General features: G+C 35.3%; 1 protein-coding gene across 17 annotated transcripts in view; it reads right to left on the bottom strand.

Moving 5' to 3' along the window:
- The window catches only part of DYNC2H1 (dynein cytoplasmic 2 heavy chain 1), a 149,755-nt gene that overhangs the window by 46,066 nt on the left and 84,298 nt on the right, over positions 1 to 19,391 (bottom strand). For 15 of the 17 annotated variants that reach the window (XR_010356428.1, XR_010356429.1, XR_010356430.1 and 12 more), the window contains exons 78-82: positions 18,423 to 18,533; positions 16,796 to 16,951; positions 14,806 to 14,881; positions 13,156 to 13,367; positions 11,322 to 11,426 (exon numbers count right to left, since the gene is read on the bottom strand). Coding sequence is in view for 8 of the 17 variants with exons in the window: in XM_064409406.1 (XP_064265476.1) it covers positions 11,322 to 11,426; positions 13,156 to 13,367; positions 14,806 to 14,881; positions 16,796 to 16,951; positions 18,423 to 18,533 (660 nt within the window). In the remaining 9 variants the exon portion in view is untranslated. Of the gene's footprint in view, positions 1 to 6,283; positions 6,432 to 7,279; positions 7,462 to 7,990; positions 8,076 to 8,708; positions 8,759 to 9,477; positions 9,574 to 11,321; positions 11,427 to 13,155; positions 13,368 to 14,805; positions 14,882 to 16,795; positions 16,952 to 18,422; positions 18,534 to 19,391 lie in introns of those variants that run through there. The other 2 variants (XR_010356435.1, XR_010356436.1) reach the window with 2 other exon arrangements.

Raw genomic sequence — 19,391 nt, forward strand, 5'->3', positions numbered from 1 at the left:
GGAAAGATTTGCTAGTCAGATAACTGGTACTTTTTCAAGATTATGAAACATATAAAAAAGAATTTTTATTTTTGTAGAAAAATCAAGCAAAGTCCTCTTAGTAAATCTCAGATGTCAAAGTAGATACTCTACTGCCATCTACCAGTTTTAAAAGGATGTAGTATTAGCACAGAAACCACTTCTACGCTCCATTTCTCAGAATGAAACAATATATCCCTTTACACAGCTGTTTAAGGAGATATTTCTGGTTTTATAAGACTTTACAGCTCAAACTAAAATATGAAGCTATAGCTTAATTACTTTGGTAAATACTGTGGAAGTACTAACCCAGTGCAGGGCAACTGTGTCTTTACTGTGTCACAAGAGGGAGCAGGTTTCTGTGTGACATCCCTTCCGCCAGAACTATGTGCTTCCATCCTGTTTCTCACAGTTTGGCTGCTGTTCCCTCATTGCTGAGAACACAGCCTAAGACTGAGCTGGCACTGAAACTTCTCTGACTTTCAGACCCTGCCTGTGTCCCTTACCCTCTCTGCAAGAACAGGATCCATGGATGCTGTTGGGATGAAGGTATTTAAATGGCACTTGTAAGCAAATCATTCCTACTGCATGTGGATCAGTAAGAGACAGTATAGGTCTATGCTTGCTCTTTTCTTGTTCCATCAAGGTCACCTCAAAGCTGCACTTTCACTCATTAAGGATCTGAAGCAGGGCTGGACTCTATACAGATACATGACTCCTCAACCAAATACTAAGTAAACATGGCAAAGACATTAACCATGCCTCCATCTTCCTTTATACAGAAGTGATCATGTATCATAGACCTTTGACAACAGGAAGACCTTCTGTAGAGCAGGGCTTCAGGGGAGGAAGGAAGAAAGTCAGCAGCATGCTGTGGATGGACAGCAGAAGATCTAGTTGAACCTTTTCCTAAAGAACAACTAAGATTTTTACCTCATAGAGGTCCACAGGATATACATGACCTGGAGACCACAAAGCCAAAAGGAGTGCCAGAAGAGGTGGTTGACCTTAACTAATCACACACCCTGATAAAATTTAAGGAGACTGGAAAATGGCAGCTGGTTTTTAGAAGAGAACCAACTTCTCATATGCAGGGCACCACTAATATATTTTCATATACACAGCACCAGTCCAACAAAAATTAATAAGGTTATTTGAAGCATTACATAGATTCACTAAATTGGTAAAGAGATTATTTCTATCTCTTTTTGTTAGAGCACAGTACTGTGGCTCCCACTCCATTAATGGCACAGCACATTTCTTTCATGCATCACCACAGGTGTATTCAAAATACTCCCCATATTTCAAAATTCCTTTTAGGTACTCAGATCTCTCAGTTGCAGGGTATTAAATATAGGTTGATATTACTCATCAATTTCTACTAGAGACTGTTAGTCATGTATTTGTAATGTGGGATGTAATAAATGTCAGCAATTAAATGCTCTGAACAATTGAAAGGTTATATAATTGCTAAATTATTTTAAGAAAATAAATTCATCTTCATCTGGAATCTACAGTAATAACATGAGACTTTCAATACTAACAGAAATTGCTTTTCAATAATTAAAATACTTTTCAATAATTATACACATATTACTCTATCTGGTATAATTAGAATTACAGAGGAACAGTAAATATAAAATTCATGCTCTGAGCCCTGCTGAGCTGGATTATGAAAGAGAAAATTGTGTCTGTTGACAAACAATCAAGAAGCTACAGCTATCATTACAGCTGCACCTTGAAAAATAACCACACACCACAGCCCACCTATTCTACATACAGTAGAAATTCTGCAGTCAGATGTATGACTGCAATATTGGGTGGACATACCCTAACTTTTCTTTATCTTACTTGGGTAATGACAACCATGGATTTTTGGTGTACAAGCTCAAGCATGACCCAGCAATTTAAGAGTTGCCAGTGTCCTCATACACCCTCCCCTACACACCTTCTGTCTCTGTTGCTCTCAGAAACAAGGCAAAAAGCATCACTGGAACCATATACCTGATCACAGTTTTAGTGAGACAGAGAGCAGTTTTAATCTAAGGAAAAGGACATGCAGAGAATAGTAGGAAGAGGTACAGAATCAGCCAGTGACTTGCTGAAAATAAAAGCACATCAGAAACTAAGTAAAAAAAAAAAAATCTGTTTTATTGAAGTCAGTGACATCATTGCAATTACATTTAATGAGGCAAAATTTTCTTCATGTTTCCTGACTTTGATTTGTACCTTGTCTACTAGATTGCTCTACACTGTTCTTCATTATTAGTTTAATATTAATTTTAGCTTGAGAAATATCCATCACCTAATAAAAAATAGTTATAAAAAGGTAACCTTTTCCTACAACATTTCCCATTTTCAAGTACAGATAAAAGAGCAAGAGCATTTATTTTAAATAAATACTGTATTTAGTCACTGCACTAAAGTTCAATTAGCTATCCTTTTGATTTCTGATGGATTTCATTAAAGAAATTGTTGTTTCTCTTCAAGCAATCCCATCTATGATTCAGCATGAGATTTCTGTGCTAGTATTAATTTCTATGGAGTATTCAATTCAGTAACATGTTTTTGCCTGATTTTAAACTTGACATTGTTCAGATAGAAAGTCATGCTGATGTAACACGTGAACATTAATGCCCTATGTCGAATTTCTGCTAGAACAATCTCTCAAGTTTTCAAATCATTCAGCTGCCATTCATGATGAGTATGAAATGTCAAGGTATGAATCACAGAATGACAGAATGGCTGGGGTTGGAAGGGTCCTCTAGAGATCATCTACTCCAACACCCCTGCCAAAGCAGGTTCACCCAGAGCAAACCACACAGCATCACCTTCAGACAGGTTTTCAGTATCTCCAGAAGAGGAGATATTCAACCACATCTTCTCCGGCAGCCTGGTCCAGTTTTATGTCCCCCTCATATTTAGGAAGTTCTTCCTCAGATGGAACATCCTGTGATTCAGTTTGTTACCACTTGCCCCTGTCCTGTCACTGGGCACCACTGAAGAGATTCTGGCCCCATCTTCTTGATAACCACCCTTAAGATATCTGTAAACATTGACAAAATCCCTCAGTTGTCCCTTCTCCAGGTAAAACTGACCTAAATCTCTTAGCCTTTCCTTGTAAGACAGATGCTCCAGTCCCCCAGGTATCATAGGAGTGCCCTCCAACAGCTCCTCATCTTTCTTGAACTGAGGCACTCCACGTGTGCCTCACCAGGGCTGAGCAGAGGGACAGGATCACCTCCCATGACCTGCTGGCACTGCTCTTCCTGATGCACCCCAGGATCCCACTGGCCTTCTGGGCCACGAGGACACTGCTGGCTCAGGGACAGCTCATTGTCCACCAGGACCCCCAGGTCCTTCTCTGCAGAGCTGCTCTCCAGCAGGTCAGCCCCAGCCTGTGCTGGTGCCGGGGTTTGTTCCTCCCCAGGTGCAGGATTCTGCATCTGCCTTTGCTGAACTGCATTAGCTTTCCCTCTGCCCAACCTCCCAGCCTGTCCAGGTCTCACTGAATGTCAGCACAGCCCTCTTGGATATCAGTCACTCCTCCCACATACAGAAGATAAGTATGAATACAGGCACAGATCATTCCTAGGCCTTTTTAAATACTCCCTGTAGTATAATACTGTGCACTGGAGTTCTGTACCAAAACAAAGTTATATTTATAGCAGTGATCTGCAAGATGAGATTTTTACTGAGATTAAGAAAAAAATACTAGCTTTATAGTATGTCAAAGAACTGCATCCACAAATTTTTCTTGGGAATTATAGCTTACAAAATCTTAAATTAGAGTTACCTTTTAGTCACAGAAGCCCTCTAAATACCATTATTTGCAACTCTGCATACATTTCAAAATATATGTGAAAAAGCTGTATTATTAATGATGACTTCACTGAAGGAAATTTCTGAAGTGCTGGTTAACAGCCCACATTGCAAAAGCAGGCAAAAATTATTATTAAAAACATTATTTATATATGTTTTGAAGATAACCATGAAGTAAACTGCAGAATTAAGATTTTGGACTTAAGGAAATAAGACACTAGTTTAATGGCTGTAAGGGAGAGGGACAACATGATACAGTATAACAAACAGAGCGAAAATTTGAGGCAGTAGAGTGGACAGCACATTAATTTCAGTTGGTTAAAAAGGAGAAATAAAAGACTATTTTTGAATGAGCTTCAGAACAAGTCCCCTCAATGTGTAGGAAGGCCAGGATTTTTAGCAAAATGACTGAATAAGCATGGAGTATTGTAGGAGTGTGCCCCCTAATGACAGAGTGGCAAAGCTAGCCTTTGTCCCACAAAAAGGAAAGAAGCCCAGAAGTTTCTCTCACCGATTAGGTGAAAAGCCACCTCATAGGACCTCAGAGACTTCACCAAAAATTCGAGGTCATCTAATTGGATAGAAGCCAAAAAGTCCCGCCTGGCCCATCAGGTAGAAAAGAATTAAAGTGCTTTCGTGAGGTGTTTATACCAGGAGCAGACCTCTGCACCTGGCTCGAGTTTTTCTGTTTGTTATTTTGCCTTTTATTAAACCTTTTTTGTTTCTAACACTGCAGCAAAAGTCATCCTGCTTATTTTATGCCCAAAAAGTAATAGCAAAGCTATCCTTTGGTGTATTATGTTTCTTTTTGAGGGATTATGAGACCCGGCCCAAGAAAAATAAACATAATAGAGTATCTCTGTGGATTGAAAGGTAAAGAAAAAAAGGAATATATGGAAGAAAAATCAAGGACAGTGAAAGAACTGCTTGGACAATTCAAGATGAAATTAGAAAAGCCAAAGCCCAGCTGGAGATAAGACCAGCAGGAAACAATTAGAGGTGAAATGGGTTTCAACACATATGAAAAAGTTCAAAGAAAACACGGGGCATTGACCAAATGTAAGAGAACATAACTGAGGCATGGTACATAACACCTGAAGTATTCTAAGGCCTCTGTGCATGGTGTAGGAAGCAAAGGAGCAGATAATACTGGGAAATAAACAGCCCATGCAAAGACCATGAATACACTAACAAGGACTCAATCCAGCTGTTGGCTGGGCACCAGTGGTGCTGCTGATGCTCAGAAGTGCAGCCAGTTTTGTTCAACATCTTTACCAATGATCTCAACGAGAGATTGAGTGCACTCCCAGCACCCTGGCAGACAGTGCCAGGTCACTGTCTCACAGGCACACTCTCTGCCATTAATGTGAATGACAGCCTTGCCTGAGGATGCATAATGGTGGGAACCATTCACTTGCTTTAGCAGTTCAATAAAATAAAACTGGTAAGGAACAAATGAAATTTGAAATGTGTTGGTCTGTCACTGCCCTGGAAAATAAAACAAGCAAAAAAATATGTCTACTAATTAATAAAATCCCTCTTTTGCCTTTGAGACAAGCACTATAACTTGAATACTTTAGGATGCTTGAAATTTCACTTCCTCCTCCTGAACTTTTCAATTTGAAATTGAATACTTAGATATGAGGTGCAAGCGTAACAACTGCATTTACATTTTTACAATACTCAATGCGGAAATAGCAAAACAACTATTTTCAAAATCCTGTTCTAAGAAAAATCTAATTTTTCAAGTAGTCCAGTTTTCAGGAGAGAAGAAACCCTCCTGTGTTCTCAGTAAACAACACTTCATAGTTACAGGTATTTTAACCTGTTAAATGCTCATTAAAATGTTCATTATATGAGTATTAGAAATGCTGCTGACATTATTACAAAGCTTGACTGAAAGGTCAGTGGAGAGAAATAGGTAATTCCAAAAGGTGATTCACTCCTTTATTTTAGATGCCTCTCTAAGACTGGCACAAATTATTCCCTGTAGCTGCTTGTCTTTCCTTAGTAACAAAAAATGAAATGGATGACTAGCTAAGAAGAGGTGGATAATACTCATTTGATTGAAGCTAGTTGAGAGGTATTACACTGGGTTTTCTTTGTTTTAATTTCAATTAGCTTTGAATTTGGCTTACCATATTTTTCTATCACAGTACCTAAACACTTAAAAGAAAAACAAACTCATAACAAATTATTCCAATATCAGTCAGAAGAATTTGAAGAGGCTTGAATCAATAAATACATCACAAGTCTTTTCCAGCAGGATTTAAACAAAATATCCTCTAAGAGCTGAACTAGAAATCTAACAGAACCTCTCTGTATTTCAAAGATAAACTCTAATTCCACGATATCTGTTTTTAAAATACCATTGACTTGTGGGAAATGTTAGAATAACCTCTAAATAAAATATTTGGTGTTAACACAGGAGGTATTTTAAGAAATATTAAAACACTAACTGAAGATAATATCAGTGAAGGAAAGAGGATTTCACACATCAACATAATTCACTCCATAGCTGGTATGAATTCGGTATCTTGGAGCTGGACTGTTAATACACAGGGAGCCTGGATAACCATTAGATTAGGCACCTAAGAAAAATAAAGCTTTGTTAGATGACTATCACCCTTAGAAAATATTTTTTCTATTATGTTAGTTTCGCTGCCAATGTCACTTTCCAAAAAAAATGTCTGTTCTGGTAAATAAAAGGGGAAGTTCATGACTTCCAGCAAGAAGGAAAATTTAAAAAATTAAATCTGAGAAAAATAAATTACCTTATATCCTCTACCATGTCACAGAAAATGATAGATTTGTATTCTATTTGAGACTATAAAATTAGTATGAAAAAGGTTCTTAAAGCAAGTAATTTTGTTGCAAAGTCTGAACCATCTAAACCCCAGAGTATTACTGGTCTGGTTGAAAAGCAATTAAAATTACAAAGGACAAAATACAGAAGGAGAAATACTTCCAGCACGTTCAGTTGAGGTGAACTGGAACCCAGTTAATATTTACATTATAAGTATTCAGACCTCAAAAATTTTAATTCATATATAAAATCTACAAATAAATAATTTTTGTAGTATTTATTTGAAAATTTGGTGAGAAGCTACGGTCTGTGGATTCTTCAGCAATGAGTCCCAAAGGATTATTTTACATCTCTGATGTCCTCAAGCATTTTGAAGGTGTATTGGGTTTGGCTATTATTGACCTTGGCTAGCCAGCAGGTGCCCACCACAGCTGTTCTATCACTCCCCTTCCCAGCTGGCCAGGGAAAAGAAAATGTAAGGGAAGGTTCATGGGTCGAGTCAAGGACAGGGAGAGATCACTCACCAGTTACCATCACAGGCAAAACAGACTTGAATTGTGGAAATTAATTGAATTTATTGCTAATCAAATCAGATTAGGATAATGAGAAATAAATCTTCAAATGCCTTCTCACCATCCCTCATTTCTTCCTGGGCTCAACTTCATTCCTGAAATCTCTACCTCCTCCAATCCAATTAGTGCAGAGCAACAGAGAATGGGGGCTGTGGTCAGCTCATCACACATTGTCTCTGTCTCCTCACTCTCTTTCCCTGCTCCAGCATGCAGTCCCACTCACTTGAGACAGTACTCCATTAACTTTAAAAAGTAAGTTTCAATTAGGCATGCACAATCAGCCTCAGAAAGTCATAAAAAGCTACTGCAAATCTACAGCTTTGCCTTCCACTTGTGCCATCACTGGGACATAAAAGTGGACATAAAAGAATCAAGTCCAAGTATAGAGAGACTGAAACTATCCTTTATCTTTGCATGATAATGTGAGAGAGTACTCATTCATTTATGAAAATATCCAAAACAACCTGATCTTCAACCTTACTGAGACTTAACCTGTCTCATATGATACTCTCTGTGAAGCATTATAATGCATAAAAGAAGGCTGAATTCCTGAGGCAAGATATTATTAGAATTATTAAACATTGTATTGCACACAGAAACTAGCAATGAGCAAACCACATGCTAGCCATATTCATTATCATTGGCAGTCATATTTGAAGAATCTTGTACAACCTGCCAGCTACTGATTGTCTTTTTCCTCAAAATAATTTACTGTATTATTGAAGAATGTTTAGATTACCCAGTTGAGTGATCATATATAGCTACTACTTACAGGCTGCAGTCATTTGCATTTGGCAGGATTTGTTGGGATCACTCAGCACATGCTACACTCTCTAGAGTGCCTGCAGTAAATATGTCTGCTGTGCAAAGAAAGGAGATAAAACAATGTCTCTGCATTTTCATTTCATCCTCCTAAGGTGGTTACTGGCAATAAGTTATCTTATTTGCAGGTAGGGTAAATCCTGCACAGAACAGGATAGTTCTTATTGCTTTTTCAAGGTTTAAAAATACATACACGTCTGTCTGTTTCAATCTGTCAAAATTCCATTTATCACATAGGATAAATTTTATTTTGATGATGACACTTATGTATAGTTCTATTACAAGTACAATTAGGGATGAGATTTGTAGATAACAATTTATAAAAGCACAGAACTAAGAATAAGAGATGAGTCCACTAGCACCAGAAGCCCATTTTGCAAGAAGGTCACTGGAGAGATATCTAAATTACAGACTCTTCTCATTGCACAGGAAACCTAAAGCAAACCTCCACATAGTTTGATTGTTCTAATCACTGGTTATAACTTAGACTGGGAACTGGACCATGTGAAAATGGGCCAATATGCAGGCAAAATACAGTGTTTATCAGATCAGGAGGAAGGAGCATGACTGTAACTAAGTGGAGAGGACTGTTGTTGAGTATGAGGAAACTGAACTGCAGTACAGAAACCTTCTACTAGTGTAAAATATGTAGGATGAGGTATACTGACTCCTGCAGCTGCACTGGCAGTGGAGATTTTTTCTATTTTAATGCACTGTTCTGCAAAGAGAACATAGAAAGAGGTGTGAGATTATTCATGATCTTATTCAACATAAGAGATGTGTCAAAGGCTTGCTCTAACCTCAGGTGAGGCAGAAATAGAGACACAGGGAACTCTAAAAATCCAGGCTCTAAAACTTTACTTTTCTTTGTCTACTTAGAGCACCTAAGCACATAATTCAGGAAAAAATACTAAGTCATGTCTTTTTAAGTAAAATTTGTTTATCTGTATGCATTCAATATTAATACTCTCTGAATTACACTACAGATCATTGCAAGACATAATTTCTAGTAAATCAATTAGTAATTGCCAGTGTAAAAATAATACTGGTAGCAATATTCAGCTTTTAAATTAGAAAAGTTCTCTGCTGATAAGAAGCTGTGAATATAGTAATATAAAAACACTTGCAAAATTTCTTTTAAAAGACCCTTTCTTTTTATTGATGTTTTGGGTTTGCCCAAACACTGGTAACGCATAGGTTACAGAAGAGGTATCTTCATGACTTCAAAATGCTGCACTGTGCTGCAGCCTATTTCTACTAAAGTGTGTTGCTGCAGCAACACAAGCTATCACTTCAGCATGAAAAATTAATAATATTCATAGAAAGTCTAGCGAATCAGTGAAGTAGTGGACATTGTACTACATTTCACCTTTCTAATTCTAAAGACATTGCAGCTGAGCTGGTATCAACTGATTTCTGACTGTCCTTGTTCATTACCTTTAGCTTGGTAATGGATTTCTGAGAAACACTCCTGTTAGAAAATGACCCCTTAATTTCCAGTTGTGAGCCGTGGGATCACCTACAGAACTAAAACTGTCAGAAATGGAAAGGGAGTAGAATTCACAGTGAGGAAGAAGCACAGTTTAAAGAAAATCTCGCATTTCTGTCACTTAAATTGCCTAAGATTTAAAGATATACTGCAAAATACTATCGGAAGGATGAGAAAATATCTCATATGACAAAAAAAATCATCACAGAACTGTAACTAGAGAAGTCTCACATTTTCAAGATTATAACCCATAGTTTATAGCTTATAATCAATGCTATGGCAGAACAGTTCAGCAGAATGTGAGTTTACATGTAAATGCACTCATTATCTATTTCCCTTTACACGAGAACTCTGAGTCTATTCTGATTTTCAAATATTAGCATTTTTTAACAACTGCAGATTTTAAGAAGTTATGCAAGCACAGCTGAAATAATAAAAATAATCAGCAGTCTACAGTGAATCTGAGAGAAACAAAAGCATCTAAATGGATGTTTATGTCAATGATTTTAAGGCAAAATCAAAGAGAGATATGTTTAATCTTGGAGCATGTATTAACTATGTAATAGACAAGTTCTTCAGTTCATCCTATTACCTTATGCACTTTCACCCTACTCATTTGTCTTTACGTATCTTTATGTCTGCATGTTCTAAAGAAACCACAAATAGTTTGACAATACAGCTATGGATTTAAGTGAACAGAAATATTTAAACAAATTTGCCAGTTGTATATTTGATAGGCAACAAATGCAATACTCCAAGGCTTTTTTGTTTTTTTTCAGTAGATCAGAGGTCTTACACCAATAGGAAATTTCTGCTTGGAGCCCTTTTTAAGTGACTGTGAGCAAACAATTAGGTATTTTGTTAAAAAACTGCAATTCTTAGTCTTGAATTCATAGGAAATTCCAGTTATAGGGAACTTATTGGTTTTGCTAAGAATGGTTGGACCAGATGATCACTGAAGTTCTTCCAACCTATGATTCTATAACTTAATTTTTTTCACTCTATAACTTGTCTGTACATAAGACCTCACACCAGGGCTGGGCAGAACATTACAGAGAGCCTTGATATATAGACCAACTGACTTCACAGTTCTGATTTAAGAGTCTCAAACCCATCAACTTTCACATTATCCGACACAACTAATTTACCAGTCAAATAAACTATGCTAATGAGTATTTAAAAGATTGCACTCTTTAACTGCACCTATACAGTAATTGTATGCTCTCATCTAGACTTCATATTTCTAATTGGAAAGGAATTTTTTGACTAATTGGGAAGAACTCTTGAACTTCTAGAAAAATTTTTCAGAATTTCTGTTTCAGCAAAAGCATAAAACCTTGCCCATATTCCATGTGCAAAACTATCGTATCACTCTTCAATGTGACCTGAACTTTACTATTGGAAACTTTCTCAATAATTATCTGTTCATTTAGGTTCTAAATGAATACTCTTGTAACTAAAGATTAAATGTTATTATATTAAAATATTCTACAGATAAAAGTCAAAATATTTTTTAAATTGTCCTGGATCGCCAAGCAAATTGTATTCTATTTGCCATCTGTATGGCAGTTGTCCTCTGTTAAGTGGGAAGTTTTCCTTATCTATTCCACAACCACTGCTCCCTCTGGGAAGACATCTGCTGCAAACAGATAGAAGTGAAAATATTTTTAAAAATACACCAATTTACTCTGACTTCCTTATGGAAATGGCATTTATGAACAGGTGGTTGGGTTCTTCATCTTATAATGGCTGCAGAAAGGATTCAGAGGTCAATGAAAAATGCTAACTTTACCTGGGAACTGATGATACGCTGTGATGAACGAGCAATATTAGCTGGCAGGCCAAAAAAGTCAGGTTTATCATCTTCTGGGAGACTTTCAATAATATTACGATAATCCTGCATAAAAAGAAAAGAATAGACGCAACAGAGGGAACTTTTTATTCCACTCATGAAAATTAACAGCATATGCTGAAAAAGAATTTCATTAAGTGCAGAGCACAACACAAAGATTAAAAAAGTATATAAGACATGACCTATTATGGTAATCTTATTTATAGATTTCTTCATTTTATTTATCAGAAAATATCTTCTTTTATGTAACATTTCCACTCTAGAAGACCAAAAAGCAATTCTGATTACAGTAATGCTATCAAATGAAAACAAAAGCACACCAAGACTGTCCCTGAAAAGTAGATACAATATTTTTGTTGAAAACTTAAAGGTAAGATTAGTGACAATGCCAAAAAAAAAAAAAACCACCACAAAAAAACACCACCAAAAAAAAACTCTGGCATTTGGAATTCTAATAAGAGTATAATACATATTTATAAAATTAAGAGCACTCACTTCTATTTAAATCCACAAAAATATTCACTCAAAGAAAGTGAAATAGTTTAGGTAAAAAAAGGTTTGCACACTCATTGGAGATACAGAATAGCATCAATAGTGGTTACAGTGTAATAGTCACTAATGATGTTCTCTTGCACAAAACAGACAGAGGCCTTGCAGATTCAGGTAGACTGATGGTGTTGAACATCTCTTTTATTGCGTTTTAAAGGCAAAAATATTTACTATCTGAAAGTCTGTCTGCCCCCCGTTGCAAATGTGCCATGTGCATTTTGTCTTTGCTTGCAGGAGCATGTGCTGGATATGCACAATTCACTTTAACATGGAATCTCACTTCAGAGGTAACAACAGTAACACTGAGGAAATACTACTTGAAGACACAGAACCATAAATTCTTACATAAATTATCATATAAGATATCGAGAGATATCAAATGCTGTACAGGCTAGAAAACAAAACTCATTTACTTGACCATATTATCTACAAGAACAGAGACCAGACTGGTTTGTTTATCCCTTCTGGTTTTAAGATATTAACTCAGCACATCTATAGAAAATAAATAATGGTCATAATAAAGTAATAAATTATGAGCAGTAAGAATCCAGGTAAAGAACGCCAGATTACAGCAGTTTAGTTTAACTGAGATAGTATTATTCATATCCATTCATATTAGAGGTCTAGTATGGAGTCTTCCATTAAAAAGCAAGTGAATCTTAATCACAGTAACAACAATAATTATATTGTGAAAGGAAAGAGAGTGATCAGTTGTTTAGACTGTTGGATTCCCTCTCTTTTTACACTAGAGAAATACTGAAGGAGAATCAGAATCCATACTTATCACCAAATAAAATGTCATATACCTTCCATGGCCTGTCAACAGATTGTCAGAATGTTGATGTATTTAGGAAACAAGAAGGTATATTCAGATATATTCAGGTATATTTTCCTGTTTCATCCAGAAGTTGTAGGAATATTTAGCAGTCTTTAAAAAAACACTTTTATGTTAAAATACTAATTATATAAAAACTTAATTATATCTTTCATCTAATAATAAATTAATCCAATTTCTTTTACTCAACTCTTCATCGCTAGGCCACTCTGCACCACAGTCCAATCCGACACCACAAAAAAGAATAGCAAACTAACAGAGTTAATGCTCCACACAAAAGAGAAACAGAGGTATCCTTTAGATTGTAACCTGGGTTTTCTTTGTGGAAGCATTTCAAGAAAAATTCTTGAAAATTAATTCTTTTTTAGGTGATAGAAGATGTATACCTACCAAAATGCTGCAGGAATTCGGTAAAGAGATCGAACATGGGAAAGTACTCATCTTCTTGCCTCTGGCATTTAAACTGCCAATGATTCGTGAATTGAAAAGCTGCTCCAAGTAGGACCGAAGAACTCTCATATCAAAATAATTATCTACACGACCTCCATAAATTGCATTTTCAAACAAGCCATGAACAAATTCCCACTGAAAATCTTTGGAACCTATGAATTAATTAATTAGTATTAGTTTTGTATCACTGAATAGCATTGCATTATAAGCATTTCTTCTTGCCACTGCAGTTCTTCAGGGTAATATGAAGAGATGAACACATCAAATAATTAAGTTTTAATTTTTCTTCTATATGACCAAATAGTAAAAGCTGCAGGAACTTGAAAGAGTTTGTAAATATCTGGCACTGAAAAAATGAACACTTAGTGTGTTGCAAATGAATTATTATAAATTTTGCTTTAGACTTGAAATGCTTTTTGAACTAACTGGTTATACGCATTTCAGAAATTAGGCTATTAAAACATTCATGTTGTGCTCCTTTGTCATAAATAAAATTTTATACACTATTTTCTACCATGGTACCATCGGATTGATTAAACCAAAAGCAGATCGTGCTCCAAATAGGAAAGATTACTGGAAATGTCATCTTTCAAACACAATGAGGTCCAAGACAGATATTTTGCAAATAATTACATAGCAAATAAATCTAAGCATGTTAAGAATAATTTCCTGGTCAGATTGATGTTGTGTTAGACTACTCTGACCCAGCTACATCCCACAAGTTCAAAATAACTTATTTTCCCTCCATTCTATCATTGCTGCCCAAAATAACTGCAATGATCTCCTTGTGTCCTACAGCTTTCATGTGCAGATTGAAAGCTTGATCAGAAAGGTACTCCCTAAAGTCCCTTAAAATAGGGAAGTGGCAATTTCTTTAAGTGGCGGTTTACTGGTGGTAATTATTGTATCCCAATGCTTCAATCATTCCTTCAAAAGAAAAGATTTTTTCATAGTAATAATCAATGATTATCATTGACAGTTAATGATTCAATTTCTTTAACTCTTTGTGTGGTTCAAATCTGCACAACTAAGGTCTGATTTCAGAATTACTAACCATCCACAAATCCCATCTAAGTCAATGATCATAAATTATCTCTACATATCGGTTCCTAACTTTACTTTGAAATTGTACAAAATGCAAGGAGTAAAAAAAAAAATTACCTTTACCTTATTAACTAATATTAGAAGTTCCTGCACTGGTTAACAGAACAATGAAGTGGGATCTATTTGATACTGAGTTTCAAAATGAAGAATTCTTTCATATTCAATTCACAGTTAATCCATTTATTCAATATTTAGTGGAACTCACACCGAGAAGGAATGGACACACAAGATTTCATTTTACAGGCAGCCCTGTATTTCCTATTTCTTCCTCTGGACTCAAGAAGCTGAGCAGCACACCCCCTTGTCACCAAGAATTAGTGGTTTACCCAAACACCCAAAAATGGATTTATGATTCACTCTGTTTTACTCGTTTTGCTTACTGATAATGAGCTCTACAGCATACCCCTTTTATATGAATGTTATAGAAAGACAAAGCTCTTCATGCAACATCCCTACTAATGGGACTTTCCTTAAGAAGTGACTTACCTTCAAAGAGTCCATCAATAATGTCAAAACCAGCACGAAGATCAGACAAAGAAAATTCATAAAACTTGGTCCAACCCTATCATGAAAAGAAATCCAAAGAATTTAATTAGTGATCATTTAATCAGGGATGATCATGAAGTAAAATACCAGTATCATAAGGTTACTGAATGCTGTATAATACTTAAGGAAAAAAGAAATAACCTGTGTCCTCTAAAGTGCATTTTTTAAAAGATTCAATAGAGGTAGTATAAAAAAAATCAGTTGTAACAATTCATTTAATTTATATACTTACAAAAACCAGAATCCATTGAGTATGAAAAATATAAACTTAAGATTATTTTATTTCCTATCAATATTTACTTCAACTAAAACTTGCTGACATCTAAGACTAGATCATACATTGAAATACAATTTTTTATTTCTGAGGGCATTTTTGTATTTCAGTACACAGACAGGATTTTCATAAATAGGAATGATTCTTCAGACACCGTCTTAAAAATACTCCCATCACCTTGCTGCTTAATTCATGTCACTTCTTGTCTGACCAAAAAAATTATCAATTACTGCTACTATTACCATAAATATCACCATATGCATATTTCAATCATTTGCCCTTTGTACCTTCTTTTTGTTCTTGGGGCATTAGTTTTTATGTAGCAGGAATGCATACTGTGTATATAATTCTCACAAAAAGCTTTCAGTGTAAATAAATACTGATATATGAGAAATCATTTAGGAAATCCAGATTTCCTAAATGGTATATCCTATTGCTCTATCTTTTTACAGTGTACTTTGCATATGGATGATATCATAGCAACAGTGCACATGATTCATGATGAGAAATGCAGATGTGTCAGCCACATGCACATGGTCCAGTGAGATGAATACAGCCTGCAGCTGCTCCACAGATGACAAAAAACTATCAGCCAGCCACCCTGAAGGTCATATTCTGGAAAGATGCTCCTAACAGTACCATGTTGGGGTTTTTGGGCAGATCTATACATGAACCCAAAACAACTCAAAATTCATTATAAAATGCAAGAGCTTCTACCTGAGATTAGCTATTGTCCATCAATATTAGAAACTGGTAATCATGAAATATAAACACATCAGTGTATGCACATTTGTGCAGTGGAATTAAAGAGAGCACCAATCCCATCTTGTGTTACTTGAAAAACTGGTGCCAAATGAACATGATTTTGAACAAGCACAAAGGAGAATTCATTCAGTTTAATACTTAAATTATTTTCACCTATTGTACTTCTTGAACACCATATTCAAAAGCCTGTCACTGCAACAGGCAACCAACCTTAAAAAATCACAAAGTCAAAACTAGAAAAAAACTCCCAAACATTCCAAACTGTGCGAGATCAAATCCTTCAGACGACAGAGTAATTTCATATCTAGTCTATATAGAATAAAAGAAACAAGACATAAAACAGTTTTCTTTTTGGTGTTTGTTTTGGTCTGTTTAATTTAAACATCTTGCAGCCAGAAAAAAAAATGTTCACTTTAATGAAAAATCTAGCTAAGGCAAAAACTCTGAAAATCATTATAATCTTTGCAAGAAATTAATGATTTCCTTTGTTCTTCCTTCTCCTTGAAGGAGTTTGCATGAAGAAATTGCAGACAATGTCATCTCCTCCTCCCCTCCAGTGTATCTTTACATTCAATTGTGCTTCCATAATATTTTTGCCTGTCCCATGCAAACAGGATTCACAGAATCTTTCCCACACTTCTGTAGCAGTATCACTTAGTCCATGAATCACAAAATAACCCCATGCAGGCAGAAGCAATTTTCAGAGGGACAGGAACTAAGTTTACCAGGATCTTATTTTGCAATTAATTCAGAGACAATAAAGGCACCAGAAATATCCAAGTTTTTCTCATTTCTGAATATGACCCAACATATACGTGATGAAAAATACTTCCAACTATGAAAGCTAATAAATGGGGCAATTTTTTTTCAATATAGCAAATAAATAGCTACCTGAGGGATATAATTTCTTCTTTCTTGGCATACAGCATGAAACCATGCTAAACAGAAGAGAGAATGTGCTCTAGACAAATTTCCCTTTTTGTTGATTTGCTCTGGTGTCCAAGATTCATAAGTTCGCAAGAGATTTTTTTTGAGGCCTGGAGGTGCCTGCATTGGAAGGAAAAACACTGTTCAAGACAGAAAACTTGGTACTTTTATGTACTATTTTCTTAGATTATAACCTGAAATTTGTAACTTAATTAAATGACAAACAGTGCTTAATAGAATAAAATTTAACAAGAAAAAAATGTTTGTAATAAATGGTCTAACAACAGAATGATTCTACAGTGAACACAACTTCAACACACTGAAGGAAATGGTAACCAGGTAAGCAGGATCAATTTATAGGACTGTACTACACTAAAGAACTTCGTGAAAGCACAGTACACTGTGAAAATGTACATCATGAAAATACATCATCATAAAGTAAATTCAATTGTTTTCAATCAAAAGAACTTTTTTCTGATTTTACAACCTCAACTACCAATTATTTCTGTGATGTAATGAATGTCAAATTGCCTTATGTCATCCTTACACTCTGTTAGCCAGCATATAAGTATGGTATGTATCTTCATTGGTAACATTCTACATACATTGGAACATACTACAGCCATACAATAATCAAATACCATTTGCCAAGTCATTGCCTATCATGTAGGTAACAAAATATTAACTGCAATTCGAAAGGGAAAAAAAATTAGAATATTGCATTTGTGCAAAGCTCTAATTATTCCAAAGACAGTGGAATGAGTAACACAGTCCTGCAGTTTCTGTACCATTGAAGACCTCAGTATAAGCAAAAAGGTGCTGCAAAAACTTTAAAATACTTGCAGTCAATATAAAAGTGTAAGTATTTCAGCTTGTTGAAAGTCGGCAATATTGGACTCTTAAAGGTCAACGTTTCCTGGATCAGCTGCAGGCAAAATCTCCACACTCCATTATCAATGGAAAATTTAGGAGCACTCCTACTAACGATTTTCATTTTGGACATCACTTCTTAAGTGCATTCATGATTAGACTACTTTTCAATCAGTTGGAGGAACACGGTCCCAGTTATTCCTTAAGCTGAGTCATTTGAAATGCAAAGTTCTCAATTTTGAGTAAAGGCTTTTAAATGTATGTTCTGCTGTATGGAAGAAGAGCCTTTTTTTTTTTTTTTTTTTTTAAAGAGTCCAGTGAATATAAAGCTCTAAGACCAAAAAGGAAAATAAGAAAGAGAAAGTGGAATTCTGTGATCTTCAGATGAGGCTATTCATCAAGGAGAAATTCCTTGTTTTCCATCTACGTAACAACACTTGTGTAGATTTTTGTTTTTAAGAAAAAGTGATTAAATGCACAAAGTAATCTGCAGCACAAAACAGAACAGCTAGTTCTCCTATGTAAACTTATTTTCAGTTCATACTTACAATTTAAAAAGCATCTAGAAAAAAATCATCTTTCAAGGTAAACCCATATTTTTGTATTACATGTAATTGAAATATAAGGTAAAACCATTTATACTATCTAAACATATAGTTTGCTATACATCAAGGTTCATTCAACATAACAATCTAATAAAAGCTTTTCAAACAGATCTTACTTCATAAGTTATTTTCAGACTTGACTGAAGCAAAATTGGAGTAAACTTTGGATGAACTTCCGTAGTAAGCCAAAGACGAAAGTTTGGTTGAGGATGTAATGTATTCAGCTCCTATTAAAGAGATGTTATATATTGAAATTGGCTTTGAGATGATTGGGGGGTTTTTATACATAGAACAGTATTTACAAAATTACAATATCCTGGATTAGAAAGTTAGGTTTATCTAAAAAATCGACAGTTGCTTATACACATAAGGTTATAGTTCAAGATGTGTTGCCTCCGCACATTCTATATCATTGCCATGCTCAAATGTGAAGTTCATCCTAGCTGTGTCAAATTTTTTCACCTTTTTCTTAGATACTAAATTCAGGACATAAAAATATACAGCAGTTCTTTACTTCTTTTAAGTACAATAACACCAGAAGGCTACATCAAAAATGATGAAGGCTTGCAATGTCGGCTGCATATCAACAAGAGATCGCAATGACTTTCAACACCAGTATAGCTATATTAATTTATTTTTCTTCAAGTATTTGTTGTATAAACCCTTCATGTATCATGATTCACAGAAAACTGAGGATTGGAAAATTGAGTTCTAAGAGAAATACTGTCAAGAGTTATTTCAAATATAAAGGCTTCACAAAAATATATAATTATTGAATATATGGAAACACACTACTGGCGCTTTACACTCAGTTGAAACCCACACATTTGTCATTAAAGACACCAAAGTTGCCTGACAAGTGGTTTCAGAAAAAAGTCAACAGTTCTGTGTATGTGTGTTGGAAGAAACTTAGTTCAGAATCCTCTTGAAAGACTTTCTCACAAGCCACTCATTCTGATAATCTCTAGAACATAATTATTATAATTTTGTTTTCAGTGTTTTTAATAACGAAATAATCTGAAAAACCATTACTTGTTCAGCTGTTTAAATAAAATTACAACTATAAGCGGTACATGGTATAACAG

This window comes from Passer domesticus, chromosome 2 (genome assembly GCF_036417665.1).
Source record: "Passer domesticus isolate bPasDom1 chromosome 2, bPasDom1.hap1, whole genome shotgun sequence".
Taxonomy (NCBI): Eukaryota; Metazoa; Chordata; class Aves; order Passeriformes; family Passeridae; genus Passer; species Passer domesticus.